Source organism: Sparus aurata, chromosome 5 (genome assembly GCF_900880675.1).
Source record: "Sparus aurata chromosome 5, fSpaAur1.1, whole genome shotgun sequence".
Classification (NCBI taxonomy): Eukaryota; Metazoa; Chordata; class Actinopteri; order Spariformes; family Sparidae; genus Sparus; species Sparus aurata.
In genome coordinates this window covers 12,051,036-12,072,227 of record NC_044191.1, presented here as the reverse complement: position 1 = coordinate 12,072,227, position 21,192 = coordinate 12,051,036, and the positions used below count along the sequence as shown (strand labels likewise).

General features: G+C 43.7%; 1 protein-coding gene and 1 long non-coding RNA gene across 3 annotated transcripts in view; one reads left to right on the top strand and one right to left on the bottom strand.

Annotated features, from left to right (window-relative positions):
* Positions 1-21,020, top strand: part of LOC115582052 (uncharacterized) — a 26,028-nt gene extending 5,008 nt beyond the window's left edge. The window contains exon 2 of the long non-coding RNA XR_003984125.1: positions 20,105-21,020. This is a non-coding gene — a long non-coding RNA (uncharacterized LOC115582052). The remainder of the gene's footprint in view (positions 1-20,104) is intronic.
* Positions 17,480-21,192, bottom strand: part of arb2a (ARB2 cotranscriptional regulator A) — a 154,029-nt gene continuing 150,316 nt past the window's right edge. For both annotated transcript variants that reach the window (XM_030417765.1, XM_030417766.1), the window contains exon 11: positions 17,480-18,145. In XM_030417765.1, the coding sequence (XP_030273625.1) occupies positions 17,985-18,145 (161 nt within the window). In that variant the 3' untranslated portion in view covers positions 17,480-17,984. The remainder of the gene's footprint in view (positions 18,146-21,192) is intronic.

Here is a 21,192-nt window from a genome sequence, read left to right as displayed (position 1 = left end):
AAAGCTCGTCATATACTTCAAATACGCCCCGTCACATCTTCACTCTTTCCTTTCCACGCAGGCGGAAGGTGGGGTGTCAGTACTATGGCACGGCCTGCAGAACATGCAGCAGGGAGAAAACATGTGGATCAGAGAGGTTTAGGTGCACAAAAGAAGGGCTTTTTCAAGGTCCTCCCATAGTGCTGGCTCCCTCTGATTTGTGCAAATAAAATAATGGATCAATTCAAAGAGGAAGGCCAGCGCGGTTGTCAGGAAGTTCCTTTAATGCCGCTGATGTGGGAGCATTTCGTGTAATCTCGCGGGATTGTGTACAGAACCATAATGCTGAGGAGATTTTTATAGCACCAGAATGAGGCTTTGCCACGGAGCGAGCCTATAATTTTCTGATTACTAGGCTTTACAGGACAATTTTGGTAATCGTGCAGAATATCAAGGATTTACCTCTGAGGGGAAAAATAAAGGAAAAAAAGGAGGAAGAGTATGATTACAATGGCATCTATGATATATACTGCAGCTGCCTGACACAGTGGAGGACATGCAGTGTTGTTAGAAGGTGTTTCTTTTCAATCTATATACTTTTTAAAAAAAATTATTTCAGGACTATCTAAATGTATTTTTCATCTCAGTTTTTTTTATGTCATACATCACCCATGCTGATCACACCCAGTACAGTCAGCAGATCGTGTAAACAACATCACACAGAGGCAGAAGCATGCCATAATAACTAATAAAGACAAAAACTGCAGATGTATTCTCACATTAATTAATAAATCAATTAATGCACTCTCCTGCCGCGCATACACCCCAATTTACTGCGAGGGGGCCACAGCTACCAACCGCCATGCGCGTCCAAACACACACACACACACACACACACACACACACACACACACACACGTTTCACATTTATCACTTCATCATTATGTGTATGTAATAAAATTAGGTGAGGTGCACTGCAGAGGAAGGAGCCACAATTCCATTATAATTATTTCTAAAACTATATTAGTGGCCTAGTTATAGGTGTGCCCATGCAGGGTAAACTTTATTTTCAGTGTGCAGCAGGCTGTGTGTGTGTGTGCGTGTGTGTGTGTGTGTGTGTGTCGGGGTGGTGGTGGTGGTGGTGGTGGTGGTGGTGGTGGTGGGGGGGGAGAAGGGGATTATTGGACGCCTTTAACCGAGCGAAAATTGTCACAAATTGCTGGTTGTCGAGGGGGCGAATGACAAGATAACGAATATGAGAATTTTTGCCCCTGACACCTCGGTTCATATATCACCGCACGGAGCCCCCGGACTAATCACTCACAGGTTGTCTTTAGCGTTATTACGCGTCAAAGTCGTGCTTAAGTCGACGTGTCGAAATGTGTGGATTTATGTTATTTCCCCCAAAAACTTAAAACACACACATTTCTTTTCTTTTTCTTTTACATGCGTTTTGCTCATCCATTGCTCAGTTTGGTTGGTGCACTAATTAAATTAATTACCCCCAGCTTTTCCAGTGGATGCATAAGATTTAAAAAAACAAAAAAAACAAACACTTGTTCGCTGGACTAGAAAAAAAAAATCAACAATAACAAGAGGAGTCCGTCGCTTGATCGCAGCTCGATCACTGGAGATATATAGCTCCCCATTGATTGCTGCGCTAATAGTGCTCGTGCCCCCTTTACACGCGCGATCCAGCTCTCTCTCTCTCTCTTTTTTTTCTTTTACCACTGCTATCATTATTACTCATCATTATTACTGCTTACACTGTATGTGCCTATAACTGCCATTGCTGTTATTGCACCATCATTACCAGCGATGATGTTAGAGAGGGTGGGGGGGGGGGACGACGACGACGACTTTAGTTGTGTCTTTGTATATGAAATAATGGCTGCGGGGAGGATGAGTAGGGGAAGATTGCTGCGAGTGGGCGAAGATGAGAGTGTTGGAGGCATATTACTGACCATTTTACACAGACACACACACACACACACACACACACGCTTCCACATCTTTCTTCTTCCTTTTATTTAGTCAGACCCCAGCTCTTAACACCTCTCAGCAGTGGCGGAGCATCATATAGACTATATATATATATATATATGTGTGTGTGTATATATATATATATACATATATATATATATATATATATATATATATATATATATATATATATATATATATATATATATATGAAATGAGTGCAATCAGGTATGGGTCGACAGAAGATGTATTGTTTGCTTTTGCCACACACACACGCACACACACACATACCCAGCAAAACGCTGTGATGGAGCTCACTTGAAAGTGATAGTATCGATTGATTTTCGTCAAGTGGTGGGAGTCACCTGCCGCCCTTCCCCTTCCGCACCCACGCTGACATAAAAAAAAAAAAAAAGGGAAAAAAAGAAAAGTTCTCCCATTTTTTCCAAGCTTGACCACTGAAAACACTGTTTACACTGTTTGCTGCCTTGACCCCCTCTCGGATGCTCATTAAAAAATTTGATCCGGTGGAAGAATTTTGAAAAAAGGAAAAAACTAACACTCGCGGTAATACACCGATTCGAGCTGGGATCACGTGTTAATCTTGTGCAAACGGTGAGCTCGCGGAGCGGGCACGGCGGGGCCGGGGCCGGGACCGCGCCGTGGCACGCATGATACACAAAGTTTTTAGTGTTTGAGAGCGCTAAACCGCGGCGCTTTGTTGTGGCGTCCCTCTGCGCCCCTGTGTGCCGTGTGCGTAAAGGCAGCCCTCTCGGTCTCAGACCCTCCGCGCTATTATTGTTGCTACCTTTGTTTGCTAGATGGCGCTCTGCGTTGTGGGACCCTCTGACACAAGAACCGCCTCATACCCTCTCCCTCTCCCTCTCTCTCTCGCTCTCCTCAGCTCTGCGCTCTCAGCCCACAGTCCACACCAGCACAGCACAGCACCGCACAGCACAGAGCAGCCTTCCCAAAGCCATTTTTTAAAAAAGCAGGAAAATCAGCAGCTTGCGAACGAGTCTCACGCAAACCGCGCCGCTGTGACTGGCGGGGGAGTTTTCATAATTGCATTATCCTATGTCGACTGACATTTGTGTTTGTTTTGCTAAGCTGTGGAATCACATCGATTAAAGCCAGCGATCAGCAAAGCGTTTAATTTTAATGTAAACCGATAGTAACACAGACTATCGCGCAATATTTGAGCTTTAGTTAATTAATTGTTTGCTTAAGCAGTGCAACATATACACTCATTTAAATCTAAATTGTGTTGAAAGGAATAAAAGGGCGTTAATTATCCATTTCAAATAAATAACGTCCCCTTAATTTCAGCTAAAGACAAGCACAGTTAATTCGACGACGCAGCCAGAGAATCCAGTCCGAGCGCAGAACACAGCAGAGACATTCGGAAACACTTTGGATTTCAAATCTGCTGGACTAATGCGGACACATGCTGTCACTGAGCAGGCTGCTGCAGGTTCACTGATGACTAACACAACGTTTTACTCGCCTCAAATTATTATTATTATTTTTTTATTATCCAAAATAAAAGTTTTTGTAATTTTTTTTTAACAACCATCTGTCCTACGTTATAATCTGTTTCAGATTGGTTTGCAACCGAGGGGTGGGAGGGGGGGGAAAAGTCCATTGTATTGTTTGCTGAGTGGCCCACTCTGCTCTGAGATATACTGCTGCAGTTACACTTTCACTAAATAGCGGCTTGTCGGTGTCTGACGTTGATGAATGTGTTGGAGACTCGGAGAGCCTTTTACAGCTGTCTTAAAAAAAAAAAAAAAAAAAAAAAGCGCCGTGGCCCCAGACCAGCCACAAACAGATCAGGTGCAGGGGGCCTTAATACGGCGGCCAGTGACAAAGAAACACGCACTTTACGCGCATTTGGAGGACAGAGGCACTGCTGCTGGGAAACGTCTTATTTTGAAAACGAGTTTTACTCACCTTTGTCCAAAACATTTTACGGTGCAAACTGAAATAACACATCAGTGTGTAAATGATTTAAAGACGTCAAATACAAGTGCGTAGATGCATCTCTTTATGAAGACTGTAGCGTGTTTTTATCTACAGCGCTTCATACTGATCGCCAACTGGAAGCCATGTATTTTCACCATCTTTTAATTTGCCAATAGATCACTGGACAGATCCAGAAGAAGAAGAAGAAGGGAAAAAAAAAGACTTCCTCTCCTGTGGTGGGAGATAAACAGTGTAAGTGCAGCCCATGTGGGCTGTGAATGGTGGTTTTGGCTCGTTTCGCTCGCTGTGGCTTCATCTTTTCCCTCATGTGAAGACATCTAAAACACAAACTCCACTATATCCAATTAAAATACGAGATGAGGATTAAAAGATGATTATTTTGAGAGTATGGTGGCTCATTTTATTCTGTAAAGGGTCTATTTATAGCTGATACTCGCGATAACAAGAGAGTGATGCGTTTTTTGTTTTTTGTTCATTAGCTGAGAGGAGAGGAGAGGAGAGGAGAGGAGACAAACTTCTGGAGACAAGAAAAGTTGCGGGATTGAGAATCTTTCTAGTTTTCCAGAACAATCTAACCAACACTGTTGATTGAGCTGTGTTACCATTTGTTGTAGACACCCCCTCCAACACACACACACACACACACACACAAACCACAAACATCCTCCCCCCCGTCGGATCCTGGTGGTGCAACACAGCAGGTCCGCTTGTACTGTATACGGGGGCTGCTCCACCTACAGCCGTTCCCCCCCACCACAGAAGACACGAACCCAGTCAGGCTTCACCTCACTCCCCTCCAAAGCCACGTCTCCTCTCGCGTGCTATTTACATGAGTTGGCCTACACTTGGCTAACACGTTATTAGCGAGCGGGGGGGGAAGAGAAGGGAAGCAGCATTTCAATTATTTTTGGAACAATGGGCATGGGCCCCGTCATACATTTTGAGTGTTTGAGTAAGGCTCTCTTGGTATTTGTTTTCCTCGACTTAACAAGCCATCATCTCACGCATGCATATAGAATTGAAATTGCGCAGAGGATCCCGCAGGCAAAGGGCGGGTTGCGGGGTTCAATTAAGGTGGAATAATGCATGGGGACAAAGCGCACGGTGACCTCGATTGAAATTGATCAGAAAACGCATTCACCAAGAAAAAAAAAGAAAGGATAAAGAAACACACACACAGTATCTTCTTTTGTTTTGACTTGACGTCGCCCTCTTTGTGTCCGCACGCAGGCCTATCTGCCTCTCTCCATCTCGAGCTACTTTTGATTTTTTTTTATTTATTTCTTTGTGGGGGGAGAGAGAGAGAGAGAGAGAGAGAGAGGAAATAATTCCAATGTCTGAATATAAAGCTAAGATTTTAATACCAGCCAACCTTATGTCTAGACTAATTCGCTCATTTTCTGACATGTCTTTCTTCCCCCCCTCCTTAATCGAATTTGCCACATTTAAGCTGATGTGCGGATTTTTTGGGGAGGGGAGCGTAAGCAGCCATTTGGGCTCCATCCCTGGCATGACAGAGAATACGGAAAGGTTTGTCATAATTTCTTAAGTAGAAAACAAGATATTTCAGCGCCACAGTGGGATTTTAACGAATTAGAATATCTCACTGCTCGCCTGTGATAAAAAGGAAAAAAAAAAAAGGAAAAAAAAAAAAAAGAAAACCCCGGTATAGGATTGAGGCGCTCGCTTGTTAAGTAACTTGCTGTCAGTATAGTTAGCAGTGCTCTGATATGGACGGTGGCTGCAGAGCCTCATCTCTTGGGGTTTTAATTAACAAGCTGTCTCAAAGCTGTGGAGCTCCATCAAACAGCCCCTCTCTCCCTCTCTCTTTCTCCACCGCTAAATCCTCCTCCCGTCACTGCCTTTGGGCTCTCTCTCAAACTTTCAGACGTTCTGGTTTTTCCCCCGAATCAACTTGTTACCACAGTATGTGCACCAGCTGATAGGGTGTAACTACTCCGAGACGATTTGCGAAATATAAATTGCTTGTTTTCGTCCTCTTTTTCTGCCTCGCATCTATTTACGCGCACCGGCGCGCACGTGTATCCGGCAGACGTCCCCACACTGCACCGTGTTCTGTTCTGTTCGGGTCTGACTTCAAGCCTGGCTGGTGCGTGAAGAACTGTTGCTGTTCTTCTTTTTTTTTTTTTCCTCTTGCAGCTCCTGTGATCGAGAAGATGACTTGTTGAAAAAAGATATATCTCTCAATCTGCTTCACGAATGTTTCGACGTCGCAACGTTTAACCTGCAGAACGTGTTCCCGGACGTCCTTTAAGCATACTTTACAAACTTGCATTTTCAATATGCTCGTTAGAAAGAGCGGCGGTGGAGGAATGGAAGTGAGGTGAATGTCTGCACTTTTTTTTTTTTACTACCAGCTTTTATTTGACAGTTTAAGTTGCCGAGCAGATTAGGATACATAGAAAAGAAAGTTTAGGGTATAAAATAAACATTTAAACTACCCAAAGTGGTTAAAGTGAGTTCCACCTCAACCGGCTACAGCAGTAAAATGCTTCTCACACAGCAATGCATAAAAAAAGCAGAAACACAATATATAATACTGTCACTGACAGGGGCCATTTTTCTGAATTAGTACTTTTACTTTGGTACTTTCATTACATGTTAACCACAATTACAGCCCGACAGATGTCATTTTTTTTTAGGGCCGATACTGATACCGATATTAGGGAGTAAAATAAAATACAATATCAATATATCGCCAGTAAACTAATTTTTTGGATCTCTCAAATGTGGTTATCAAACACTTCCGACAAAGATATGACAATTTACACTTTAAATTCACTTTGTCGTCCACAATGACAGCAGTGCATTGAAACAGTAAACTTCTGGGAGTTTAATTATCAGCCATCCATCTTCTTCTGCATCATGATAAAAGATAAAAAGATGTTTTATATCAGACAGCATATAAACCGATCCAGATATATCTCAGATGCATGTGAACAGCCAATATTGGCTAAAAAAAGAAAATGTCCAACTGATACATCAGTCAGGCTTACTAACTGTACTCCAGCAGGACTCTTGTGTTTGGAGTGGTTTTACAGTGCAGTAGAAGTAATGGATCAGAGCACTTGCTCCACTACTGGAGAGTCTTTATTTGTAGGACAGGTGACAGTCCATTCTTATATAACCTGGCTATAAAATGGTCGGTTTGAAATCCAGTGACCGAGTTGAAGTTGGCTGTGTGGTATCAGACTGAATGAAGACACACAGGCATGCGTAAGAAAAAAAGAAAAAAAAAACCCCATCAAATATAGTCTTTGTGTAAATGTAACTAAGTATCATTTACATAGGCGGTTGGCGCGACAGCCAATGCAAACCGCCAACCTCTTCTTGATTTACCACAGCATTACAGAGCCGTAAGCACTGGCTTCACACAGGATTTGTCTTTGGTGAAAGAAGCAAATCTCTCTCCCTCTGTCTCTCTCTCTCTCTCTCCCTCTCTCTCTCTCTCTCTCTATCTGTCCCTCTCTATCTCTCCACCTCTCTCCCTCTCTCCCTCTCAGCCTATAGTAAACTTGGTGCTGGGCTCCCACCGTGGCCCAGACGGGGGTAATTTGATAGCAAGGCAAGGTCAAGACAGTGCGCTGTCCATGGTGCTGCGGCGGGGCAGCCTGGATGTTATCATCAAATTAGACAGGACAAGTTTCAAATCGATGCCACCCCCGGATGTCTGGAGACCGCCAGCAGTCGGAGTTAAAGTCCTAACAAGTCCCCCCTGACAGGTCAACACCTCAACACAAACACACACCTCTGATGCGGCAGCCTACAGGTCAGCAGCGCTGTGCTGGCGAGATAAGCACCAATCCCATTGAAGGCTCTAAGTGAAATATAGCTTTAGGTCCCCTGTTATTCTGCGGGGCCCGGCACGAGACTCGGACAGCTCAGGTTGGATGTCGTGCCTTTTATAAAGATTTTTTTTTTTTTCCTTCTTTCTTTTTTTCTTCCAGCACTTGAAGTTCTTACGCCGGCCGATTTTATTTGACAGTCTGGTGCGTGCAGAATATCAAGACCCTCTCCACTCCGACTCACGCACACGCACAGAAATGTTGGTTTATAATAAAAATGAAAAACAAAAATCATTTATCCAGTGTTATTATAAAGCTGTTAATATTTGTATGAAATATAGACGTGGACAAAAGGTGGCTCGGTCAGCAGCCGAGACATAAACAATGCGCCTTTTTCATCTCGACGAGATCAGAGAAAAATCATGTTTAATGATCAAGAAAATGCACGAATCCACTTTTATTTGTAATTTTTCAGCCCAGACAGGAAGTCTTTATGAACTTATTTTCTTTTTGCTGCATTTAATTTGTTGCACACTCTGCATGATAAGGACAATATTTTGAGTTGTAGCTGGATATATTTTATTTTTGTAAGTATAATCAGGCTGAATTGGATGCCTCCAGAGAAAAAAACGGTTCTTTTTTTTTGTTTTTTGTTTTTTTGCGGCAGCTGACTTTGTATTCAAGTTCACTCCTTCAACGCTCTAAACATGCATGTCAATTTAATCCAATTCCGTTTTCTTTATTATTATTATTTGTGATTCTAAATACAGATATCTGGACGCTCGAACGATGAAACCTGATAATTATCTCGACATCGTTCGAATGGTGGAGTGGAGAACGACAGAGTTGCACCTTTGTCTGTATGTGCATTATATCTGTCACCTAAAGAATAAATGCCATTAGTGGGAATCCATCGGTGACAGATCCGAAGTGAACGAGCTGAGTCGAGGAGGGGGAGGGAGGGGGAGGGAGGGGGACTCGCGGAGAAGGGAAGAGGGCACTGATTAGAGATGCTGCCAATCTGTCAGCGCCTGACAGCTTTTGCTGCAGGGATAAACAGCAATAAAGTCGAGTTGGCCGCTGTGTTAACTTCACACACACACACATACGCACGCACACGCTCACACCATCGCACACAACTCGCCACCGGAGGAGCAGGTAAATTCACTCAGCTCCTCACAGGGGCCCCCGCTCGCCTATCATCGCCTCTGTCTCCCTCTCCTGCATGTCAAACCACCCCTTCCTCTCCCCGTCCTTTCCTCCGTCAAACTCTCCTCTTTTCATCCTCCCTTGCTGACTCAGGTAGCTAACACAATGAGGACCTTAGCGACAAGAAAAGAAAGCCATTCAACCGGATGGAGAGATTGTGGACGGGCGAGTGTGTGTGTGAGTGAGTGAGAGAGAGAGAGAGAGAGAGAGAGAGAGAGAGAGAGAGAGAGAGAGAGAGAGAGAGAGAGAGAGAGGGAAACGTTATATTTGAATGGCTGATAAAGAAACGGAATAGATGGGAACAAAGTGCGGAGCCGTCTGGGTGTGAGGGAGGGGTGAGGCGTCACGGAGCAGGCTCGCAAGGTGACTGCAGGCCCTTTAATAACACAAGTATATTAACTGGCTTTAACCACGGAGATTCGAAATGAAGCCAGCTTCACTTAAGGGGCCTCGCAAACCATGAAATGCGCATCAGAAACGTACACCTGCCAATCCCCGGCACCTGTACTCCCTCCAATTGCGCTCTCCTGCCTCTCCCCCCACCTCCCTCCACCCCGAGCTGTCTGTCATGGTGTGGCCTCGGCTAATTTGAGTTCATTGGATGGCAATAACTTCATTTAGACCTTCATCTCTTTTTGGGGTGGATGTAATGAGGATGCAGGGCGCTGCCAGTGAAAAGGGCCGCTCCCTCAGTAATAATAACTTGGATCCTCACGCACCGCCGTGTTTATCCTCGGAGGGGCCGCGTCCACATGATGAAACTCATCTATAATGTGTGATTTAATATCGCGTTGCGCTCGTTTTTATTTTTTTATTTTTTATTTATTTATTTTTATATTTTTCTTTCCAATAGATTTTTTTTTTCTTTCAAACCCAAAAGAGAGTAGACTGTGGGGCTGCGCTGAGGAGGTTCAGTTCGGGAGTTGCACTGCAAAAACAGCTGTCTTAACGCAGCTCTCAGTCTCTGTTCAGCTCTTTTGTCATGTTTTGTCTTGCTGAGAGGGTAAAAAGAAAATCTTCAACTCGACATAATTTCACTTCAAGGCAACTCTTTTAAGGAGATCTGAATCCTGAAGCTGCTGGAGTCTCGTGTTTACACTGATAAAAATAACACAAATCTTTTTTGAAAACGAACCTGGAAATATTGATTCATTGAAAACTCTGCTGGATGTTTCAACTGTTTGATTTTATTTTATTTTTTTTAAGAAAGAAGAAAAATATGTTAAGAGAGAGTAAAAAGACAAACGTGGCTGATGATTCGTTAAAGGGCTCCATTGTTTTGCAGTGTGAGTCAAGGCCTCGTCTCCAACCGCCAGCAGATCGATAACCCACCAGCTCCAATGCCACATCGATCCGGAGCAAGATTATACTTGAAGGATTTTCTGGGAAAATACCTTATTATTTCGTTGCTTTAAGTACAAGAAAAATGTTTTGTTTCACAATAGAGTCGACCTCCTTCGATTTATTCGGGCCACTTAGAAAAAAGACTATGCACTTAATGTTCGCTCGTGGGTGACGGTAAACTTGTGGAGTTGTTGTCAGGACTAATAAAAACGTTTAGAAGGAGGATTGATCTCATTCTTTCTATTCAAAATGGACAATGAGCCACTCTCCGATGGAAACTCCACTCTGCTTTTTTTTTTTTTTTTATCCCCCAGTGAAACTCTCAGTAAACTTTAAGAAACCTACAAATAAAAATTCCTTAACTGAAGATATCTTTTATTTTTCGTTTAGGAATATATTATGCACTGTCTCCCTTTGAACCACTTCCCTTTTCGATTTATATTTTTATTGTATAATTGACGTTTGTTAATTACAGCCCACCCATTTAAATGTAACTTTATGATGGCAGGTGATCCAGGAGGCTATATAATCATTTAAAAGTGTCTAATTTCTTTTTGTTTGAATGAAATTAATTTGGTTGGTTTCCTGTTCAGGTGTAGAAATTAGTTTTATACAGAAATTTAAGATTTTTTAAAAGGGCATAAACTGTCTTTTGTTAATTTCATAATCTGTATTTTATTATAATATTTTAGTTTTGTGTTAGAGTTTGGTATCAATATATAGAAATAGAAAAATAAAGGTCAGATAACACGTCAAAGAAGTTACTGTGCATTTTATCATTCATGATAAATGACTGGTCCCCTCTTACAACTTCAACACCGTTTCTATTTAAATCGATGGAAAAATCTCGACGGCCTTGAATGCAACCCGTTGTTAAATTAAAGAAAACATTTTATAAATATATTTAAGGGTGAGTCTGGGGTCTGTGCGCAGTGAATTTACGCTTCCTCCATCTTTTTCCTGTCTGTATTATACAGAAACGCCGAGAGACAGGATTCCAGTATTCTCACAGTGATAGTTTGTGGTGTTTTTTTTTTTTCATAAGTGTGATTATCTGAGAAAAAAAGGACACACACAAACACACACACACGCACGCGCGCGAAGGGCTAATTAAAATTGGCATTTGTCAGCAAGATATTTGATATTTGACAAATTACAGAGTGCTAAATAACACACCGTCCCTGGTGTTCTTAAGTTTTCAGTAATCCAGTCGCATTTTTTTTACAGCCTGAGAAAGGGCCCCGATCACAGGCCCACCTAGAGCCCCCTTCATCTCCACTGCCATTCATCGAGACCAAATGACCAGTTTTTCCACACTAAGTCGTCGGTGGCCTGTTAAACCAGGCCAACGAGCTGCGTTACACCTCCTCTCTCTCCCTCCCTCCCTCCATGTCTCCCTCCTTCACTTGCTTTGCCCAGCACTGCTTCCCCCTGAGATCATCCGAGTATATCCCCGAATCTTAAAAGTCAGAGCCCATTCTTCAAATGTATTGCATTTCAGAGGCTGTTTTTTTTTTTTTTTTTTTTTTTTTTTTTTTTTTACTGCAGGAGTCTTTAGGCCAGCAGAGTATCAGAGGAGGTGTAATTGAGGGGGCGGTGAGGGGATAGAGTAGCGGTCCGCCCGAAAGCTGCTATTAAAGCCAAATGGACTGAACACCGTAAAACGGCTCTGCCAACAGCTGTCCCACAATCGGAGTATTATATGCCAGGATCCTCAAGCAGCGCACCACACGCACATTATAAGGGCCACGGCGCTGATGCAGAGGCTACTTAGGAACAGTAGACAGCAAAGAAAAAAAACCCCACAAATAGACGAATGAGAATATTCCGCTAATGTTCCGTGTTACGTTTCTACAGGGACTGCAGTCTGAAACCCGTGCTTTCCGGGTGATTTTCGGTCTCTAAAGGCATTTCTTTCACCTCCCTTACAAGCCTCGCTCTTCTTACAGAGACCTGGGGAATCTTTTTTTTGTTTTTTGTTTCTGCTGGGATGGCTGATTTGCTTTGCATATTTCCACACATGTGGTTATGATAGTCCCCCTTTTTTTCAAAGGAGCCCCAAGACAGGTGAGAAGGACAGCGGGCCAGCTCCTATGTAACTGTGTGTGTGTGTGTGTGGAGGAAGCTCAGAATAACATCACACAAGTTTTCTTCAACTCCAGCTGGTCACATATGATGAAATCAACAGCACAGATTTGCGTGTTTTGATACAGTTCCTGAGGGGGGGGGGAAGAAGCCCTGCGGGACCCCCACTTGGCGCAACACCTGTGCCCGAAACCCGCATCTTTCACCCGAGCGCTCACCTCCCTTCGCCCATCGGAATAAAGCCCAGCCACACACACACACACACACACACTCTCTCTCTCTCTCACACACACACACTCTCTCTCCTAAATGTGATGTCCGCGGCCCCCAAAGTGTTGTCTCAGCCCGCGACTCCTTATTAGAATAGAGACGGCGAGAGAGGAGGCGATTGAAGAGGAGTTGTTTCCACTGGATTAAATGGTTTTTCTCTGCAAGTCAATGAATATGTAATGATGTCTAACGAAAAAACCGGCCAGCGAGGTTCTGCGCCCTGGTATACAGCTTCCTCCCCCCACCCCTTCTATATTAAAGAGCTCTTCTGCGGAGAAGAAACACAGTATAGAGCCGGGGCCGGAGAAAAGAGGGGCAGAATAGGAGGGAAAGGGAAGAAGGGATACAATCTTTGAATGCACCTCCGAGCTTAAGCCAGACATTCTCTCTCTCGTCCCCCCCCCTCCCCTCCCCAGTCAATAGATGAAAAAGTATTTGCTCACGTACTGGGAAGGACAGAGAGAGACACACAGAGAGAAAGAGAGAGAGGGGTCTTTTTTGAAGCGAGGGTTGGTGGGTGGGTGGGTGGTGGTGGTGGGGGTGAATTTACATTTTTTAAACTGCTTTGGAAATATTGTTTCTGATAAGCAGTCATGCCAATAAAGTAATTGAATTGAGTTGATGGAGAAGGGGGCGAGAGGGGAGCGAGAAAGAGAGTTCCTCCAGCGCGATTGTTAAAGACATTTTTCCCTTAGTATACCCGATAAAACATTGATTGTCGCAGTTTGTTGACCCGTAAAATTTGGGGGTTAGTTTTCTCCTCTGAGCTGAGCATATAATTATGCAAATAGTGATCTGACAGTGATCCGCTGGAGGAGTGCAGAAGGAGAGAGTGTGTGTGTGTGTGTGTGTGTGTGTATGTGTGTGTGTTGTCTGTGTCTGTGCGTGTGTGTGTGTGTGTGTGTGTGTGTGTGTGGGGGGGGGGGGGGGGGGGGGGGGGGGGGGGCTGTCAGAGAAGGGGGTGACATTCCAACTTTGCTTAATGCCCTGGCTCCTTTTGGAAAGAGTTCATCTTCTGCGAAGGGGACGGCGTGCATATCAAGAGTGGGCCGGAGCAAGCAGGCGTGACAACAACTCTCTTCAAGTAAAAATTGAAATATCAGGCCGTGGCAGCGCAGGGGTCCTCCAACTTCTTCATGTCAAGGACCCCCACCCACCCCACTCCTCTCGAATCTTAACATTACAGCACGGACCCCCCATTTGGCAGGATTTTCATCCTAAAGCTCCGCGGCTGATGTTATTTTCTGTCGCAGATATGATTCAGTGTGGAGCTGTCTGTAACTGTCTGTACCGTGAGCCCGCGACAATAGCCGGGAGTGTGAAACCTATAATCAAATCAGTCATACCTATTATACATTCACACGCTGCGCTAACTTCAAGCGAGTAAAGGAGGCAGACGGATCAGACTGTTCATCGTTCCGTTCGAGGCGAGGGGAGTGGGGTATCCCCTCCTTTGAGAGAGGGGTCCCGGGAACCTTTAGGGAGCCATCCAGAGAGCCGATAAACCATTTCTATCATCAGCCACCACCTCCTTCTCCTCCTCCTCCTCCTCCTCCTCTTCAGACATGAAGAGATCATCGCTGTCTGTAGAAGTTAGGAGGCAGCCACATGTGACAAAGTGACGCGTGAGGATCCTCCTCAACGTTTTGGGAGATGAACGGGATTTAGATTTGGAGGATCACAGGCGCGCACATGTAACTTAAAAAGTCAGGGAACTCTTGACGCGAAAAGTTTTGGGGGAGCGGGCTGTGAACTCTCTCTCTCTCTCACACACACACACACCTGAAGTTACTTTACACAACTTCGAACGTCGCCATATAATCGGTAAAAATGGACTTCCCAGATAGTGAACGACTCTCAGGGCGAAAGGAAAAAAACTTTCTAATTTTATTTCCGTGCGTGCTCGTCGCCTCGCCTTTGATGATCACTGACTGGAGGTCATAATTTATGGTAGCCGCCGCCACGTCACCGCTCTGGACAGAAGGCAGGTTATTTAATTAAAAACCCGGAGAAATCCGGCGCTAATATACGAGAATAAGGAGAGATTGTCCTCTCACAGGAGGAAGTTAGAAGACAGTCCTATCCCGAGGAATTTCTTCTACACGGGCTAATTCACGTGTGTGTGATTGAATGCCTCTCTTTAATCAGCGGCCTGACACGGTGTGAGGGGGACTCGCCTGGTTCCACTTGTTGTTCAGGGGTTAATGGAAAAGATTTCTAAAGATTTATTGAGGGGGCGTTTAATGACCTGATCGGTTTCACCGTGTGAAAACAAATGATGCTGTAAAACCTCGCTCAGTTGGAGGGTTAAAGGGTGGTGGGGGGGCTCACTTTGCCAAAATTAATGACCAAAAAGAAGGGGAATTACTGTTTATAGTTTGTTTTCATTTGGACACACGTCTTCCCTGTCGATATAACCACTCCACGTCGCTCTCTGTGAGACTACCCTGCCCTTTAGGACATGTTTTGTTTTTTGTTTTTTAAATTTAAAATCGTCAAACTCTTTACTGAAACAGAGTAAGTTTTTTTAATTTTTTTTTTTAGAAAACAGGACAAAAGCCACTTAACACCGTCCGGCTGTGTGGCAGCAGATGAATGTTAGTCAGTCGGATTCCATAGATGTCATGTGAGATGATGACTCAGGTCGTTTTTGAACTCGTCCCTGTGCACCCACTTCACACTGTCGGGCACATCTCCACGTCTCTGTTCGCGATCGCACCTGACACCCAAAGCCGATTTATTTCATCCAAACGTATCCAAAAAAAAAATGCGCTTTTACGCACCGACATCGGGGAAATACTAAAGATGAAAAACACGACGAAATAAATAGCAAATAATTAAAATATATATAAACATCAATAATGAAATAAAATATATACAGTTTAAAGAACAAGATTCAGAAGTTTGTTTTTTTGCATCAGACGGGTTTAATAGGTTAATTACCCCCCACAAAATTCAATCATGTAAAAGTACAGGAATTAATGTGTTGCAGAGACTGTAAAATCATTTTTCAAAGACAGTAGTTTAAAAGCAAACTGGATCAAAAGAGAATGAGGCAAACATCTGAATATAAGAAAAAAAAAATACGTGACCTGGCAGGACACTCGTGGTTTCATAAAATCCAAATGCTTACACTGCCATAAAACAAAATAGGCGTGTTCCTTAAACCAATACAATGTATAAACCATCTGCAAAAAAAAAAAAAAAATGTCAACAAGAGCAATTGGCAAAATTAGTCCCCTTTTATTTGCAGACTGTGCTTTGGATTTAGGCTGCTCTTACATCTTTAGTTCCATTCACATATGGCTTGCTGGATATTATTAAAAAACAGTGAACAGAGTCTTGTTTATTCCTAAGGCAACAATATACAAATTATGGAGGGAAAAATGAACTGATCATGGCTGAAAAGCGGAAAGATGAGCAATGGTATCTGGAAACGAAACTCATCAAATCAAATAATAAGCCAACTTCTTTGCTGAAACCTGAAGAGATCTGAATCAAATTAAAAGGAAATTAGGCCTGCAACCATCAGCCACAGTTGTCTCATTACAGCGGAGAAGATAATCCACAAAAGCCTTAAACCATACACACAGTAGGCAGGAGAGGCAGGATTTCACAGTGTCGAAGTTAAACAATGGGATCTATTTAAAGTGAGAAAAAAAAAAAAAGAGAAAGGAAAAGTATATATTTGAGAATGTGTCTAAGGTATCATAAGATTTAGTATCCGGTTTGAGTTTTTTACTAATGTCACGACACATTAGAAGTGTCTTCCATTAAGCCTTGAGTGGTTTATAAAACACACCAGCCTTGTGGAAAATTTTTTATCATGTTTGTGTCACATAGTCAGATTATGTGCAGCTGAGCAGGGAGCGGACTTTGTCACTTCTAAGTACACAAGAAGAGTAGTACTCTGGAGGAGGGGGAAGAATGGATGTGTTACATTTCTCCAACATCTTAGGAAATATCATTCAGGCTTAGAATAATATTGAAATCTTGGATTTCCTGACATGTGTAAGGCGATATATTGGGGCTTTATGAGTGTTGTGAGCTGACTTCTGGCTCCTGTTAAAATGAGATATCCCTCAAACCCATTCTGATGCCTGACTTTAAGTAATTTTAAATTTGCTCAGTGTCCCGAATTTTCCATATTCAGCACAGGTTGTGTTTGTTTTATTTGTTTCATCACCTTCAATCATCCGGAGGCATCAATTTCAAGGATATCAAATTGAAAAAAAAAAAAAAAAAAAAAAAAAAGAAGAAGAAAAGATATACAGTATATTCATAATAAACAGAGAGATGAACTCTCCACAGCTTTAGAGGTATTCTAAACTAAACACTTACAGCTCAGAGAAGTATTGGCTTATATTAAAAATCAAATAGTGTGAATGTGTGTGTGAGAGGCATTGCATTCAAATTTAGCTCAAAGTTGAGAAATAAAAAAAACAACCAAAAAACGATATCAATTATTATAAGCACTGCAATCCCCAGAAATATATGGCACAAGTTAGAACCACATTTTACACAGAGCTGAATGAGAAAAAATTCCGACTGCATGTGCGGAGGAGTTAGAGAATCAAGAAGTCATAAAAACAACACCCTTTGTTAAAACAAAACAAAACAAATGGTCACCAGTTGAGAGTGTGTGTTCACTCTTGATAAAAACATTTGCGGTGAGTAAAGGCTTAGACGAAAAAAAAAAGGGAAGAAGATGGAAACTGATTAGGTTGAAATAATATCGAGCCTTGGCAGAAGATACCATACAGCATGAGCTGATTTCGGGGTAAGCAGCTCAGGCTTTAGGACTGGGGGGGGGGGGGGGTGGCAGAGGAGGGAGAGGAGGGGAGAGAGCGAGCAGTGTAGACTGGAGGGCAGGCGGGGCATTAGCTCAGTTCAGGCTGATGTCAGGACAATTAGAGGTGCACCACAGCGCATTGTGCACAGCGCCTGTCAGCCTTAATCTCTGCTGCCGTGGCCCGTACCCGCAGCCAGGCCACAGCCCACGGGAAGCGCTAACACTCAGGCCCATATTGCTTTGACAGTTGCGCTCATCTAGAAGTAATGCAAAACGTTATTGTGATGTATACACGGTGACCCTGTACTCTTGTCTCTCTCAACAACAAGGATATGTGTGCAGAGCCAGGGAGGGCTGGAAGCGAGAAATGACACTCAGGGAGGGGAGTGTGGAAAGAAAGATGGAGGGAAAAGAAAAAAGAAAATAGCAGAGAGGATCTGGAACCTTAGCCTCCCTTTCCGCAATGCCCCCTCTGATCCCTCGCCACCCCACTCCCCCTCCTCTTGTTCCAAGTCAGTTTGGTCGGTCTTCTACAAATCCTGGTGTTTGCTTTTGAGGGAGCTGCTGCGTGTGGTGACAATGTTGGAGGTCTCCTCCATCTCCTCGTCTTCTTTCACCTCCAGGACTTCACTGAAGAACCTGAAGATGGAGTTGAAACTCAGCCAGGAGGTCAGCTCGTGCCTCTCTGTGCCTACAAGTAAAAGACACACAGACACAACATAAGCATGTGCAGGGTTCACAAATTATTTGCTTACTGTAAAGCTGCAGGCAAAAGTGTATAGTGTGTTCTCTAGCATTATTGAAAACATATCCTGTACGGCTACTGAGGCAACACAAAAGGTGAACATAAATTAGCACCATTAGAGAAGACGTTTAGTCCTGTATGACTGTCCACTCCCACAATGCACTGCATCGCTCCATGCAAGCCTAAGGCCTTATGCATGAGAGCCATGACAGCCTATGACCTATTAGTCCAATGGGACTGCCGTAATATGTTATCGAAGCGGATACCTGATAATCAACACCACTCTGCTGCACTCTTTCCATCTCAGGCCTTCCAACAGAATCAGAGTTATGCACAATGGGCTCACTAAGCGAAACCAGTGGAGCGGTAGTCATTCATTCTAAAGGGCTGATTGAGGATAGGTAAGACAGGAGCTGCAGAGAGGTAACTAGTGAGCGTATCAAGTGGTCCGGTGGTGGTGGGGGGAGGCAGCAGTGCTGGGTTTCCCTCTGACCTCCTCCAGGTTAGCCAGTTCCCAAGTTGAGGTCACGCTGGAGCTTGAAATCTGCTACATGCGCCTCAGGTTCCTGTCCGCCTCAGGGGTTAGGGTATCACTGGCCAGCTTTTTTAGTTGGACAGCTTTCAAACTTGATGCCTGTTTCTATGTTTCTGCTCTGCAGCGGAGCATCGATGATGAGGACAGACCGCGGCTGCAGCTGTTGCCTGACTCGTCTCCACTCCTGCTCACTAACCATTCAGGGAGAGCGCTAACAGATAATGGCTTGTTCCTGCCGCCGCTGGCTAGCGGCTCAGCTGCTTAGCAACACAACTGTAACTGGACTCAAGAAGACATATTGAGGTGCCCTCTTGTTTCCCAGAGGGAGAATAGGTTTGCTGTGCGTTGATATTAAGAGTTTCATCCCTTGATAGAAAGATCTAAGAAAAATTTACATGTGTTACAGACAGAGGGATGAGTGAACACAACCCTTAAAGTAATGAGTTTTCTTATTTGAATCCTGATTTGCACACTCAAGACTGCTTTTTTTGTTGTTGTTATTGCCGGGATCTGCGTTTGTTTTTAAGATAAGAAAATTAAAATGGCTCCCTACAATTTTCTCGGGAGGATTAAAGAACAAAAGGATAACTCCGGTATCTGAGATCTGTTAGGGTAGGGTCGTATAAAAACAACTGGTCCCAGCAGAAAAGGGTTGCAGCAACCTTTGTGTGAGTCAAATCAGTAGTACATTAAAAATACCTCTGCTCCTCTCTTCGGCGCCTTTCTCCTTCCTTCCTCCTTTCTCCACTGTGCACACGCAATCAGCTATAAAAAGCTAGACTGAAGGCCGCGGGGATACAATTAGGAAGCACCTTAAAGGCTCTCTCACCCCAGACAGTCCTCTGATGACCACTGCGCTGACCCCATGTTTATTAGATTGACCCCTTCCTGGACGCATTAATGGAGATGGTGTGCATGCATGTGTGTGTCTGTGTGTATGACTGTTAGACCGAGGGTAAGTACAGGATCTTTGGCTGAGGGTGTGTTTTGTTTGTGTATGTGTGTGTAATTTGTGTGTACGAGTATGTGGGAGGGGGTTCTCGATCACTCGGAGATAAGGGACTGTAGTGCAAGCTATATAGCAAGCAGACTGCAGTTAGTGCCTTGGGTCAAATTTACTGGCCTGGCAATCATGGGAGTCAATAACCCGGCACTCTCGGTGACTCTGCTACCTGTGTAGGGCTCAACATAACATCCATCCCTGGAAAACAAAGACACAGCCCTCTCACACCTCTAATCTATCATTTATATCCAATTTGAGGCACTGTGATCTTTTTTCCCACCTCCTCCTCCTCCATTTTCTCCGTCTCATCGGTCTCTCCCTCACTAGTGTTTTTACTTCTGTTTTGTCCTTTTTTTTTCTCCTGCAGAAGCGATCAATGCCGCAGCGCTCTCTCATTCACCCTGAACTGGCGGTGAACTCCTCCGGAACGCCGCCAGCCTCTCCACCCTATCCCATCGCAGTTCGGGGTCACCAGGGGGGCGTCTCTGTGCCAATATGCAGATGAGCCTGTGCCCCTCCAATGACTCTGGTGTGAAGCTCCACCCCTCTATACGGTGGAGCCACCCCCCACCACCATCCACCATCCACCATCCACCCACCCCTCGACAACACTCACACACAGAGACATAAACCCACCCTCACTCTGGCTTAAATAGGCCTTTAACAGCTTACGTCCACTCTTCCTTTAATAGCCAAAGTGTGTCGAACCTAATGGATGTTGTCAAAGCTGAGATGTGACCGCTGATTTAGAGGAGGAACCCCGATGACCAGGCTTCACTAGCCACTAAAGACCGCGAGAGAGAGAGAGGGAGAAAGAGAGAGAGAGGGAGAGAGAGAGAGAGAGGGAGAGAGAATTACCTCAGCTATGCCACAAATCAAAGTAATATCTTTAAAAGATGTGGGGATCGATGAGGTGTCATCTGGCTGTATCTCGCGTGTAAAGTGATCCCATAAACAGCCGCCGCCGAGTTTTCTACTTTAGCCTCAGTTGCAATCCTTTACTGAAAAGTTTTTCAACCCACGAGCAGATTTTGTTTTTATGAGCAATTGATCTTTTTTTTTTTTTTACGTTTTGTTTCAGCAGATGAACAGGTCTTCTATTTTAATCTGTTTAATTATAACTTGTGTCTGGTGCTTAATTGAACAACTTAAAAAATAAACGGCCCTTTGTGTTTGTGTGTGTGCTTTTCCTGCATCAGCTGTAAATCAATTAAGTCGCATGTGCTAATTTTAACAAGATCATTGTAATTGCATTAATTTAATAAAGTTTATTGTAAATGCAATAATGTCCTCATTTATTGTAAATGCAATAATGATGTTACTGTGAGCTCCATAACACTGGGTATTGTCATGGGAAATACAGCAACACAAAAAAAAATCTCTTTACTTTCACAATGTGTTTATAATTAACATTAGGCAACGGCAAGCTTAACAGAGATTATTTCTGCAAGGAGA